Below are 12,563 nucleotides of genomic sequence, written 5' to 3' on the forward strand. Positions count from 1 at the left end.
TGATGCTACATAGAGCAAGAGTCCCCAAGTTAACTTTCTTCCAACTTTAGCAGTGGAATCACACACCTGTCAGGGCATTGGCCTGTTCTGCACTGTTACACGGATACCAATAAGTCCTGCAATTACAGTACAGACATTTGAAAAACCCCAAACAAATAACTCTTTGGAAGGCCAAAACAAAATGGAGCCAATGCAAAGGTATGTGCAATAGTAATGTAGATTCTCTGAGGAGGGTTTTTGTAATACAGTATTCATGTGCTTCTCTTTCCAAACAACGTGGGAGGTGCACATATTCAGCTACATAAGATATTTGAATCTTCTGAAATGATATAGCATCTAATCAATTTAAACAAAAAAGCAAGCAAGCAAACAAAAACACCCTTCACATGCATATTTCTGTGTCTGGTGCAAGGAACACGACTCAGTCAATGTTTAACTTTAAAATAATTCTTTTCTGATCTTCAGTTTGATTTTTCACTCCCACATTCCACCTCTGACTCCACACCAGTGAGGTGTAAAAATACCATGTTTGTAATATCACTATAAAAACAGTGTATTATAAGTAAGACTACACTGCATGATCAGCCAGAATGAAATAAATTGCGAGAGAAAGCCCTTAAATAGAATCAGTAAACAAAAAAGAGAAGATATACTTTAGATAAATTGTCACATTATTGTTTGGAACTCCTGAAAGGGTTAAACACAGCACCTTGAACTACCATATAATGCAAGTCTGGAAAATTTCACACAAATAAGGTAAATTTTTTTAGTTACATACTTACGTTTCATATTGTTTGATTTCAATGTCTCATGAACCTCCAGAGTAGCACTACCCAGTAGAATATCAGACTTTAATGTCTGATGGCTCCAGACTCGAAAGTTTAATGTACTGACAGGAGTGACAATTCTGTTGGAAACGTACAGAGAACAGGACAATGGTGAACACTAGGCAAAGCGTCACAAACGAACTGTGATACACATCAGCCTTCATTTAAAAAACAAAGCTTATTGAAAATAAAAATGGTAATATTTAACTGCCACACCAAACGTTGAAGATTTTTTTAAATAACAGCTTAAAATGCATTAATTTTCTTATGTGGATGATGGGAAAGCAAGATACCAGTCAAAGATAAAGAGAAATCAAAATTGTTGCTAAAACTGTCCATGCTTGGATCAGAAAGTGGAGATGGTGTGCCTCTTAAACTCAGAAATAATCAACTTAATCATACTTGAAAATTGACTATTAACTGTTATAATTAATACCTAAAATTGCTATAACCAAAATATTAGAGAAAAATATTTGTCTATTCTCATTTGTAGTGAAATCTAAAGATCTATGACACTGGGATTTTCATAGTAGCGTCCACTCAGCCTGAGGAGGGAGGAATGATATACACGTGTTATATGTATGTATTTAACACCTACATATAAACACATCAGTTTTGTGATGTCAAAGAGTGCATCCTTTCCCAGCAGTCACTGGGATATTACAGCAAGGAGCACCAGTCTACCAAAGGCAGCATCAGATGATGACTGGAAATCTAGCTTGTAGAATTTGGAGAAGGTATGAACAGATGAGCAGCTGGCTGCTTTACAGATTTCCTCGTATGAGGCATATGATCTTTTCAACCATAAGCTTGCCATAGCCATGAGAGAGTGATTTTGAAGATGGAGTTATGCTTTTTGCTCTGCATGCTTCTGATATACAATAGTTTAGCCACCTGGAAATGGAAGATTTTGAAGCCTTCTTTCCTTTTGGACCCCAGATGATAAAGCAACAAACAAAACCATTTGCCTTTCTGAACTGAGCTGTGCAGTGGAGATGTTACCTGAGACATCTGCAGAGCTCTCAAAGTATACCACATTCTCTCTTTGGGGTGAGATGGAGCTGGGCAGAAGGATGGAAGGACAATTTCTTGTGTTTTGTGACCCTGGAATCACTCTTTGGGAATAAAGGGCAGGGTAAGTTCTGAGTACCACTTTATCTTTATGGAAGGTGCAGTACTGAGTCTCCAGGAAAAGAACTCTCAGCTCAGGTACCCTGTGAACCGACATGGTTGCTAACAAAAAGGCTACCTTAATGGTTAGAAAGTAATGACACACCTTCATGAGTGGCTCAAATGGAGAGCCTCAATTGGCACTGAGAACCAGGTTAAAATCCCTTGAAATAACTCTGTGCTCTTCTTCAAGAGGATGTAGAAGAGATGCTGCTCTCAAAAAAAGAAAAGAAAAGACGTTCAGGCACCTGGGTAAGATGCAATCTACCACCTGCCTACTGCACTCAGGATGCGAGACAATGCAGCACCTTGAGGTTTGAATTTTGGAACTGCAAGGCCTAACCTAAGTCCATCCTGAAGAGAATTGATGGACACACATGTAGGGGTGAGACCCTAGTCTTGGCAGCAAGGGGTAGAGCTCAAACAGGCTCTTGAATTTACTGAGTTAGTTTTCTTTCTGGAAAATAAAAGTGTGTATTTTACCTGTCATGAACAACCTTTCTGACTTAAGAATCTCCATTCAAGAATCTCCATTCCAGGCAGCTAGGCTCAGACTGTCTGGATTCAGATACATGATTGGCCCTTGTAATATCAGGTCCCATCTTGATGGAAAGAGCATGGGAAGTTTTCATGCCATGTCGAGGAGCTCAGAGAACCAAGGCCTTCTTGCCCCGTACAGGGCTATCAGAACTACCAGTGCTGTGTCTCACAAAAATGCTACAGACGATCAGGAGAGGGGAGGGAAGGCCAAGAAGAGAAGACACTGAAACCTTGTGATTTAAGTGGGAGGCAAACAGATCTGTTGCTAGAAGACCAAATTCTTTCACCAGGAAATGAAATGCCTCTGGGTATACGTCCAATTCTAAATTATCTAATTTTTGCATGCTGAGCTAGTTGGCCATATGATTCTTTTTCCCTTGGATGAGAAGGAAGGGAGTGAATTGGCTGCTTCTCTCCTCTCCAAGTCATCAGGAGATAAGCTTCTCTTTGACCAGCAGTCGTCCTTGTTCTGCTATATCTGTTGATGTATAACATGGCTGAGGTGTTGCCTGTTATGATGAGCACAGGAAGGAGTCCAGATATAGGAGCAGAGACTTGACACCGTATTGGATTGCCATGAACTCTCACCAGTTTATACTGTGCTCGTTCTTTTACTTGGACCACATATCTTGATCTCACATGAGCACCCCATCTCTCCAGGCCTGCATCTGTGGTGATAACTGTCCTACTGGGAACCCCAACTTGAATCTGCTTGGACTCATTCACCTTATTCACTCATTCAATTACCTGCAAATCCCACTGGGGAGAGAGACCCATCCCCCAGTGAAGGTAAGAGATAGTTCAGGGAGGGATAAGAGGAAGCTCTGTAGTGGCCTCCTGTGGGCACTGGCCCACTAAGAATGTCTTTTCAAGAAACCATTGAAGTGTATGAATGAATACATCCCTTGAGTGGTTGATGGTTTTGATAAGACTCCTCAGCTTCTCCCATCTTTCCTGCAACACAAAAACTTTGTGGAGGACATTATCTGTCTCCACTCTATGATGGGGAATCTGCTGAGACTATGTTAACTGAATCAGTCTGCAGCACTCTTATTGTCAGGATGGTACTATCCATAACCCTAGTTCTGAATAAGGCTCAGATAAAGAATTCGTCCAGGAAGAGGATGACATGGATCCTCTCCTGGCTGAGAGCTCCTATTAACACTACCAGCACTTCTGTAAACATGTGAGGTAAACATACTTCTGGGCTGTTGCTAAATCAAAGGACAAGGACCTGTACTGGTAGTGTTGTGCTTCAAAAACAAAATATAGGAGCATCTGTGAAACTATGAGATAGGCATTCTTCATGAAGTTCCCTTTGTTGATAGTGGCCAATACAGATTTCAAGGCCTCCATATTGAATTTTGATTTCTTCCTTGATCTACTGAGATATTTAGGGTCAAACACTGTTGTGGCCTTCTGAAATTTTTTAGTTTTGGGGAGATGGCGGTTGGGGGGCAGGGAACTAGGCACAGTTTGGAATAAAGGCCTGATTCTATTAATTCCATTCATAGGATAATAAGAAAGGCTATCTGCATGCCCTTACTCCTCCCTATAACTCAGGGAGAAGCCCTTAGGCCATGTGATTTTCTCTCTCTCTTTTTAGGTTGAGAGGGGCCACACTTGAAATACTGTCCACCAGCATTAGCACTTCTTGTGAAAGCATGCGGGGCACTTGAAGGGTCAGATGACATTTCATATTTTTGTCTTTAATATTGTTGACCTAATGTCCCCTGATTGTCTCAGTCCCCTCTTTCAATCATAAAACCTATGCCTGCCTGTACCTAGCTACCTGTGAAGGCCAGTATACTTAGGTGGCCACTCTTTCAGATAAAAATCTCTCCCAGTTAGAAACTACGAGTCCCTGACGACGAGAAAAATAGGCACATTTATCTCAAGTAGTGATACCAGGATAAATTTTGACTGGTGCACGCTAAGGAACCTTCTGGCCTTATGAATGGAGGTGAGGTGGGGGAGAGGACAGAGATAAATAAAGAGTGGGCCAAGAGACCCTTTACTGCCTGCTGGTTCTTTCCCATTTGTGTTGCTATCCCTCTCTACGCTCCAAAGCCACTTGCTAGAGGGGAGGAAGTGGAGAGGCACTGTAACCTGCTACAGAATCTAGGAACAATAACCTGGACATTAGGGCATGGTAACCCACAGTAACTGAGAATGACAAACTGATACTTTCCCAGTCTTTTACGAGTGGGAGGAAATCCCTATCCCACTATTACTTTCTCAGAGGGATATGTGGAGGCTATAGCTCAATTAGGGCATCTGCAGACCTTTAAGTTTAGTTTACCAAACTCTGTATACCCTTACCTGAAAGGGGTCTGTTTGGGGGTTTTGGCTAAATATATATTTTAAATACTTGATTCTTTAACTTTGATTTGGACTGCTGGCCTTCCTCCAGTAAGGAAGGAGAATTCCCTTTGTGAGGGTGTGTGCATTAGAGGCCTGAACTTTTCAGCATTAATTTGTCACACTGCAAGGGTGAGCTGAGGATCATGGCTTTTTCCTCCTAACCTTTGTAAAATACTGTGACATTGTTTCTACTGCTAAAACCCACATGTGAATCCTGACTACTACTCATCTTCCTGGTACTCACCTATCCCGTCCAGTCCTTTCAAAAAACACCGCTGACATAAAATAAATAACGTCTACCTATTCTGCTACTCATCACCCTTTCCCCTTAATTCCATCAACTGTTTATACTTTGTTCCACTTCACATTCAGTCTTCTCTTCTCCAGCAAGACTCTACTGTGCTGGCTGTCTTTTTCAGGCATTGTCTACCATAAGAAAATTAAGACCCAGAATTCTCCACCAATGCTCCTCTACCAGCATCAGCAATGGTGGAGGCTGCCGTGTAGAGAAAACTTGTCTATTTTTATGTATTTGCAGTATGGTAGCACAGAAGCCCCAACTGATATTGTTAGGCATTGTATAGGCACTGTATTGTTAGGCATTTCCAGTCTAAATAAAATATCATCATCATATCCTCTAACCTGCTCTGCAACCTCCTACCTTGCTGAATTAGGGGTCCTATATTTGCTGGTATAGATAACACCCATACCACCACTAATATCACAGTGCTCATGTGGCTTCTGAATCTCAAATGCTATTTCCACAACATCTGATTAGGTCTTACACTCTGCCTAAGCCTCTGTTCTCTGTCTCCTCCTCCCATTTACAACAGTTTTTTCTTCACATTGTCACCTAGATCTGGAACAGTTTCTGTTCCATTATGTAAGACTAATACCTAGCGGTTATATAGCACTTTTCATAAGTAATTCTCCAAGTGCTTTATAAAAGAGGTGATATTTATTCCCAAGCAACTCTGCTCTCCTCCAAATGTCTCCTTTCAAGTTAATTTTTCATTCACTATTCTCTCTTGGGGGAGTGAGGGGGAAAAAAATAGGTATGCTATCCCGGCAAAGCAGTATTCACTTCCTTAGACTCTCTGCAGTCTAACATCGTCTTTTGTTGTCCTTTCTGCCCACCACCACTTGATGTCATTTTTGCTGCGCTATTGGTCTGACGTGGACTAATTTCTTAGAGGAAGGGACATGCTTTTTTTAATAGGTCTTTACAACATTATGAACACCTTACTATAAATTCCAGCTCACGTGGCCATGCCTTAACGTTTTACTGATTCCGATCACATTCTATTGAAATGACAGCAGCACAGCAGGTAGAACAGAAGATCTTTAGAGGAAGGGTTAAGTGACATTAAAAGACGATCAGCTTATTTTGGCCTCTTTTCTCCTCTAAGGTATCATGGAAAAAAACGACAGGAACAATTAAACTGCATACATTTCTACTAGTTTTAGAACGTCCAAGGAAAAAAAAGGTAATTTGTGGCTACCACAGCAAACTAGTAGCTAAAATGGACCAGAAAAACACCTTTTCATCAGGTTTCAGAGTAGCAGCCTTGTTAGTCTGTATCTGCAAAAAGAACAAGAGTACTTGTGGCACCTTAGAGACTAACAAATTTATTTGAGTATAAGCTTTCGTGGGCTACAGCCCACTTCATCGGATGCATAGAATGGAACATAAGAGATATATATACATACACACGCACACACACAGAGAACATGAAAAGGTTTTCATTAGTATTTGTCGATTCATTGAAATCTAAACATTTCACAAAGACTGTTTGATTTTGACAAAATTTTGACAGGACCCAGTAGAATTATGAAAGAAACCTGACTGGTTTCCTACAAAGTTGCCTGCCTGGTTCCTTGGCAGCCTGCCTTGTGGGGGCCCAACTTCCTGGAAGCATCAACTCCCAGGTCTTCAGCAGCCCATACTATAGCAGCCGTATTACAGTACACCTTTACCCTGATATAACGCGACCTGATAAAACATGAATTCGGATATAATGTGGTAAAGCAGCGTGGGGGGGGCTGCGTGCTCCGGTGGATCAGCGCTTCTGGCTCTGACACGCTGCTCTGAGCAGCGTGTTAAGGGTGCTGGCCTGGGGCCGAGGGATTGGATAAGGGGCAGAGGGTCTTGGGGGGTGGTCAGGGGACAGGGAGAATGGGGGGTTGGATGGTTCGGAGGTTCTGGGGGTAGGACGGTCAGGGGATGGGGGCATTGGATAGGGCGTGGGAGTCCCAGCGGGCCTGTCAGGGGGCGGGAATGTGGATGGGGGCGGGGCAGTTAGGGGACAGGGAGGGGGTTGGATGGGTTGGGGGTTCTGAGGGGTCAGTCGGGGCGGGAAGTGAGACTGTTAATAACGGAAATGCTAAAGGCCAAAGCAAGTTCGATGTAACGTGGTTTCACCTTTAACGCAGTAAGATTTTTTGGCTCCCGAGGACCACGTTCTAGCGGGGTAGAAGTGTACCACCTTTTTCTTTAATATGAAAAATACTGGTTTTGTCATATTGTGTTGTTACAACGCAGAGCACACTGTTTAGAAATGATTCTTTACATTAACTGCCTATAACATAATAATAATTACATTTCATATATTGATCTGTAAAGCAAAAACAGCTCCAAACCTACACTGTAAGATGTTGCTTCCACTTCGGACTATTTGTATTGTTGCATTTTTCTGTCTTCTTTGACTGTCCATCCACTGAGACTTCCACATAAGGGCTAGGTCCAAACCATTTATTTTTATTTTCTTTTAATTTTGCTGAGATAACTGTTAAAAAAGGGGAAAACAATGAATATTTTATTCTATTCAATAAGCTAACTGTTAAAAATGCACTTTTAACAAATTAGTTTCTTACAGGAATGCAGCTAGTTTTCAAAATGCATACAACATTGTTCTCCTTACTATAGGAAGTAGCTATGGCTGTAATAACCTAAAATACACTGACAGGTAATACAGCTCAAATAAAATAAACCCCACAAGACTACTGCACAAGAATTATCTTTACCTTGAACTAGATTCACTAGTATGACAAATCACACTTTTGCGTACTGTGATTTCAAATCAAAGAAGAATTTGACGCAGACACTGGATTTGAAGAATTCAGCTGCTCTGAGAGCAGAAAGATCAGTGCTCCAACACCAGCTGATATGATGACAGGTTTCAGAGCATCAGCCGTGTTAGTCTGTATCCGCAAACAAAAAAGAAGTACTTGTGGCACCTTAGAGATAAATAAATTTGTTAATCTTTAAGGTGCCACAAGTACTCCTTTTCTTTTTGCAAACACTAGCTGAGTACATGAAAGTCTTCTCACACTAACATGGCTAGAAAATTACAGCTACAGCTGACCTCCAGGAAGCTAACGTGTTTGGTGTCTCCAGGTCATACTAGTTAGGGAGGTGCATGTTGCCCTCTTCAAAGAGGCTGCAATGTTCAGACCCTGCCTCATACTGCAGCTGCCTGCCTTGGTTCATCCTTCCCTGCCTGGATAAGATGACACATGAAATTGCCTAGGACGACTCCAGTAGAGATTTCACCAGTGCATTTAAAATGCACATCCAAAGATAGTTAGGTTTTTTGGTGATTTGAACAAAGAACAAGATTTGCACTAACTTTTACCAGTGTGTTTACACATTATTAAACACTTTTTTTGGCTTGTCAGTTTCCTTATAACATTATTAGATATGCATATGTGTACAATGCCAATCTCTTTAGAGGCAATTTGACTCGAAGACCTGTATGTGCTCAGGAACAGATGAATTCATGTTATTTGCAAGTTCATTACCTGAAAATCTAAATTTCCTCTAGTCTATTACTGTGACAATGGGACCTCCATTATTTGAACGTGAAGCTCATTGACTGAAGCTCTTGGTTAGCGAAAGATCAGAGGGGTCCCTTAAAGTTTCACATAAGGCATGTGAAATCTTCTATATAGGAAACTTTATAATCAGCATCCTTAAGTGTTTAAACTCTGCAACATTTAGTAGCTGTGTAGCATCCTGGCAACAGCAACCCATATTTACCCTTGATTATTCAAAGGAAATTAATGTCACCCCACGGCATTCAGATAAAAAACAGTTACTTAGCTGTACTGTAACTGTTGTTCTTCAAGATGTGATGCTATCAGGGACCGTGGGTCTTGAACCCTGGTCCACAGGGCTCTTTGGAGCCAGCAGCTTCCAACCTGCCACACAGAAATGTGCTAACTGTTGGCAAAATAGGAGCTGAACTCAGATTGAGGACCTCAATCCTGGAAGCTGACTGGCAGAATGCTGGGAGTCCTGATTGGTCCACAGTTCCTATTTAAACCCGGAACAGGAAGCTGTCCATGCAACTGGAATCCACCTTGCTCTGGACTGTGCTCCTTCTACTTCCTGCTCCTGGTCCCCTGGCTTGACTTCCTGATATCCTGAGTTGGCCTAACTCTGGTTATCAATCTGTGGTTCTGCTCTCAAGTTTGTCTTCTGCTTCTGATCTCCTGGTAACCTGACCCTGCCTGCCTCCTGACAATTGACTCTTGGTTTGCCCTCTGGCCTGTTTCGGACTCTGATCTCCTGGTATCTGACCCAGCCAGACTCCCACTCTGACCACTAAGTCAGACTGTCCATGTTCTGGTTGTGACAAATGCAGATGTGTATTCCATGTAAGAGTGAGAGCACCCAGCACACCAAAGCTGGAGAACTTTGCCTGGCAGCACCAGTAGGGGTGCGCCTTACACCCTGTGGCCCTAGCCCCTACCCTGGTTTTGTAAGGATCACGCCACCCCAACCCCGTGTAGTCGGATGTTTGGCGGCATGTGTTCCCTCTGTGTGCTACCCTAGGCCCTCTTCCTACTACAACCCCATCAGTTCTTTCACACTGAATTTCAAGAGTACAGTCTCTGATGCAGACAGGATGGAGGATGGGTTGTGAAATAACATGTCTATGTCACATCTTGAAGAATAACCATTACAAAACAAGTATGGAACTGTTTTTTTACCTCTGAGTAGATGCAGCCATGTATTCCATGTAGGTGACTCACAATCAGTACTCACAGGAAGTGGGGCTTGGAGTCTATTTAAAAAAGGACTACAGGACTGCCTTCCCAAAATTTGCATCTGATCTGGATGCAGCAGTAGTGGCAAAATGGTTTGTAAACCTAGGTGCGCAGGACCAAGTGGCAGCCCTACAAATGTCCAGTATAGGAACAACACTAAGGCTTGGTATACACTAGCTCTTACTTTGTTATAACTTACGTTGCTCAGGGGTGTGAATAATCAATGCCCCTAAATGACATAAAAGTTACACTGCCTTAAGGGCTGGCTTGGAGAGCGCTATGTCAGCAGGAGAGCTTTTCTCGCCTCCAGAGCTACCACCTCTCGCAGAGGTGGAGTTATTATGCCGACGGGAGAGCTCTCTCCCGTCGGCCTCACCAGACGCGCTACAGCAGCACAACTCTAGCACTTCCACTGTAGACTAGCCCTTAGAAATGGCATCGACGTTGCTTGGGCCTTTGTGGCATGAGCTCACACCCTTGAGGAGGCAGAGTCTGAGATACTTCGTAAGCTGTCATGATATAGGAAGTTATGCACCTGGAGGTTGTCTGTGAAGAGGCTACTTGCCCCTTCATTCGGTCCACATATGAAGCAAATGGACGAGAAGAAGAACAGAAAGATTCTATTCAGGTAAAAAGCCAAGCATCACCTGACAGCCAATGTGTGACAATGCTACTCATCTGGGGTTGAATGCGTCTTAGGAAAGAACCCTGGTAGATAAATAACTCGATTCAAGTGAAACCAAGAAACCACTTTAGATAAAAACTTAGGGTGCAGCCGCAGGGTTACTTTGTCTCTGGAAAACTGCGCGTAAAAGAGGCTCTGCCAGCAATTCTCTCTCTCTTTGCAGATGTTATTGCTACAAGGGAAACAGTTTTCTGACACAGAAGGGAGAAAGAAGAAGTTGTCAGAGACTCGAACAGAGGTCCCATAAAAACTACTAAAGCAGTATTAAGGTCCCACAAAGGAACCAGTTATTTAATCAACAGGTGGAGACAAGCATTTCCCTTTCAAGACCCTCACCACCCTGCAATTCGAACACACTGACTTCCCATGGATGGGTGAATCAAATTCCAAAGTCACTTCCAGGTGCACTGTCGATGAACTAAGTGCAAGACCAGAAGACTGAAGGTGTCAGAGGTAATCCAAGATGTCCTGGATACAAGCCATCTTTGGTTGAACTCACCAAGCTAACAAATCACACTGACAACCACTTCCACTTGGCCAAATAGACCACTCTAGCGCAGGGCTTCCTACTACTAAGCAAGATTTGCCGGACCACCTCCAAACATCGTTCCTCCATCTCATCTAACCATGCAGCATCTATGCTGTGAGATGCAGGGAGCTGAACGCTGGATGCAAAATCTGACTGATGTGGAGTCAGGAGGTTGGGGTGAAGAGGAAGAGATATGGGAGGCTGAACTGATAATGTGAAGAGGTCAAAGAACCAACATTGTCTCAAGTATCAGAGGAGTAGCCGTGTTAGTCTGTATCCACAAAAACAACGAGGAGTCTGGTGGCACCTTAAAGACTTTGCCCAAATAAATCTGTCAGTCTTTAAGGTGCCACTGGACTCCTTGTTAACATTGTCTCAGCCACACTGGAGCAATGGGAATCAACTTGGCACAATCCAATTTCATCTTGAGAATGATTGCGGGATGACTGGAACTGGAGGAAGAGCATACGGTGTGCCATTTCCCAGCGCCGGTGAAAAGCATCCATTAGGGAGCCCAGACTGAGATCCCCTCAAGAGCAAAACAGATGCATTTTTTGATGTCTCTTGAGATGAAGAAGAGATCAATCTTTAGGATGCACCAAACTGTAAAGATGGACTGCAGGACTTCAGAGACCGCTTGTGATTCAGGGACAAGTTTTTACTGAGGTGACATACCAAGTGATTCTGGAACCCGTAAATAATCCACCACAGGGCGTTTTCTCCGATGCAAAAATCCCAGAGCCCTATCACCTCTGACACAGCATGTTGGAGTGTGCTCCCCTATTTGTTCACATAATACATCACAGTGGTATTGTCGGTAAGTTTGTGCACCACCGAGTCCCAGATGTGACCTCAAAAGCCCTAAAAGGCACTGTAGATGTCATGAATCTCCAGGACACTGATATGCAGAGAAGCTTCCTGTTATGACCACAGGCCTTGAACTTTCAGCAACCCCATATGCGCTCCCCAACCTATTAAAGAGACATCAGTGACAACAGTCCTGGTCAGTGGGAACTGAGTTAAGGGAATACCCTGGGACACATTGCCCTGAGCTGTCCACCAAAAGGAGTCCAGAATTGGCGCATGAAGTTGGATCAGTTTGTCCAATGGATGATAGCTAGGATGACAGACCCACTTCAGCCACAGTTGAAGAGGACGAAGGTGCAATCTGGCATATTGGACTATGTGTGTGCATGCAACCATATGGCCTAGCAACCTCAGGCATACTTGGGCTGTAGTTGAGGGTTGAGACTACAGTTAGGCATAGCTGGCAAATCATGTGGAACTGGTCTGTCAGCAAAAACACTTTTGAACTTGTAGCATCTAGCAGGGTACCAATGAACTTGATTATTTGAGTTGGAACCAGTGCTGACTTCCCACTATTTGGGATAAGACC

At 43.0% G+C, this 12,563-nt stretch overlaps 1 protein-coding gene across 5 annotated transcripts in view; it reads right to left on the reverse strand.

The window, feature by feature from the left end:
* Nucleotides 1–12,563, reverse strand: part of ITCH (itchy E3 ubiquitin protein ligase) — a 121,080-nt gene that overhangs the window by 68,682 nt on the left and 39,835 nt on the right. For all 5 annotated transcript variants that reach the window (XM_043526581.1, XM_027819545.3, XM_027819546.3 and 2 more), the window contains 2 exons: nt 7,546–7,687; nt 783–907 (listed from right to left, as the gene is read on the reverse strand). In XM_043526581.1, coding sequence (XP_043382516.1) covers nt 783–907; nt 7,546–7,687 — 267 coding nt within the window. The remainder of the gene's footprint in view (nt 1–782; nt 908–7,545; nt 7,688–12,563) is intronic.

The sequence above is a fragment of the Chelonia mydas genome, chromosome 13, assembly GCF_015237465.2.
Source record: "Chelonia mydas isolate rCheMyd1 chromosome 13, rCheMyd1.pri.v2, whole genome shotgun sequence".
Lineage (NCBI taxonomy): Eukaryota > Metazoa > Chordata > Testudines > Cheloniidae > Chelonia > Chelonia mydas.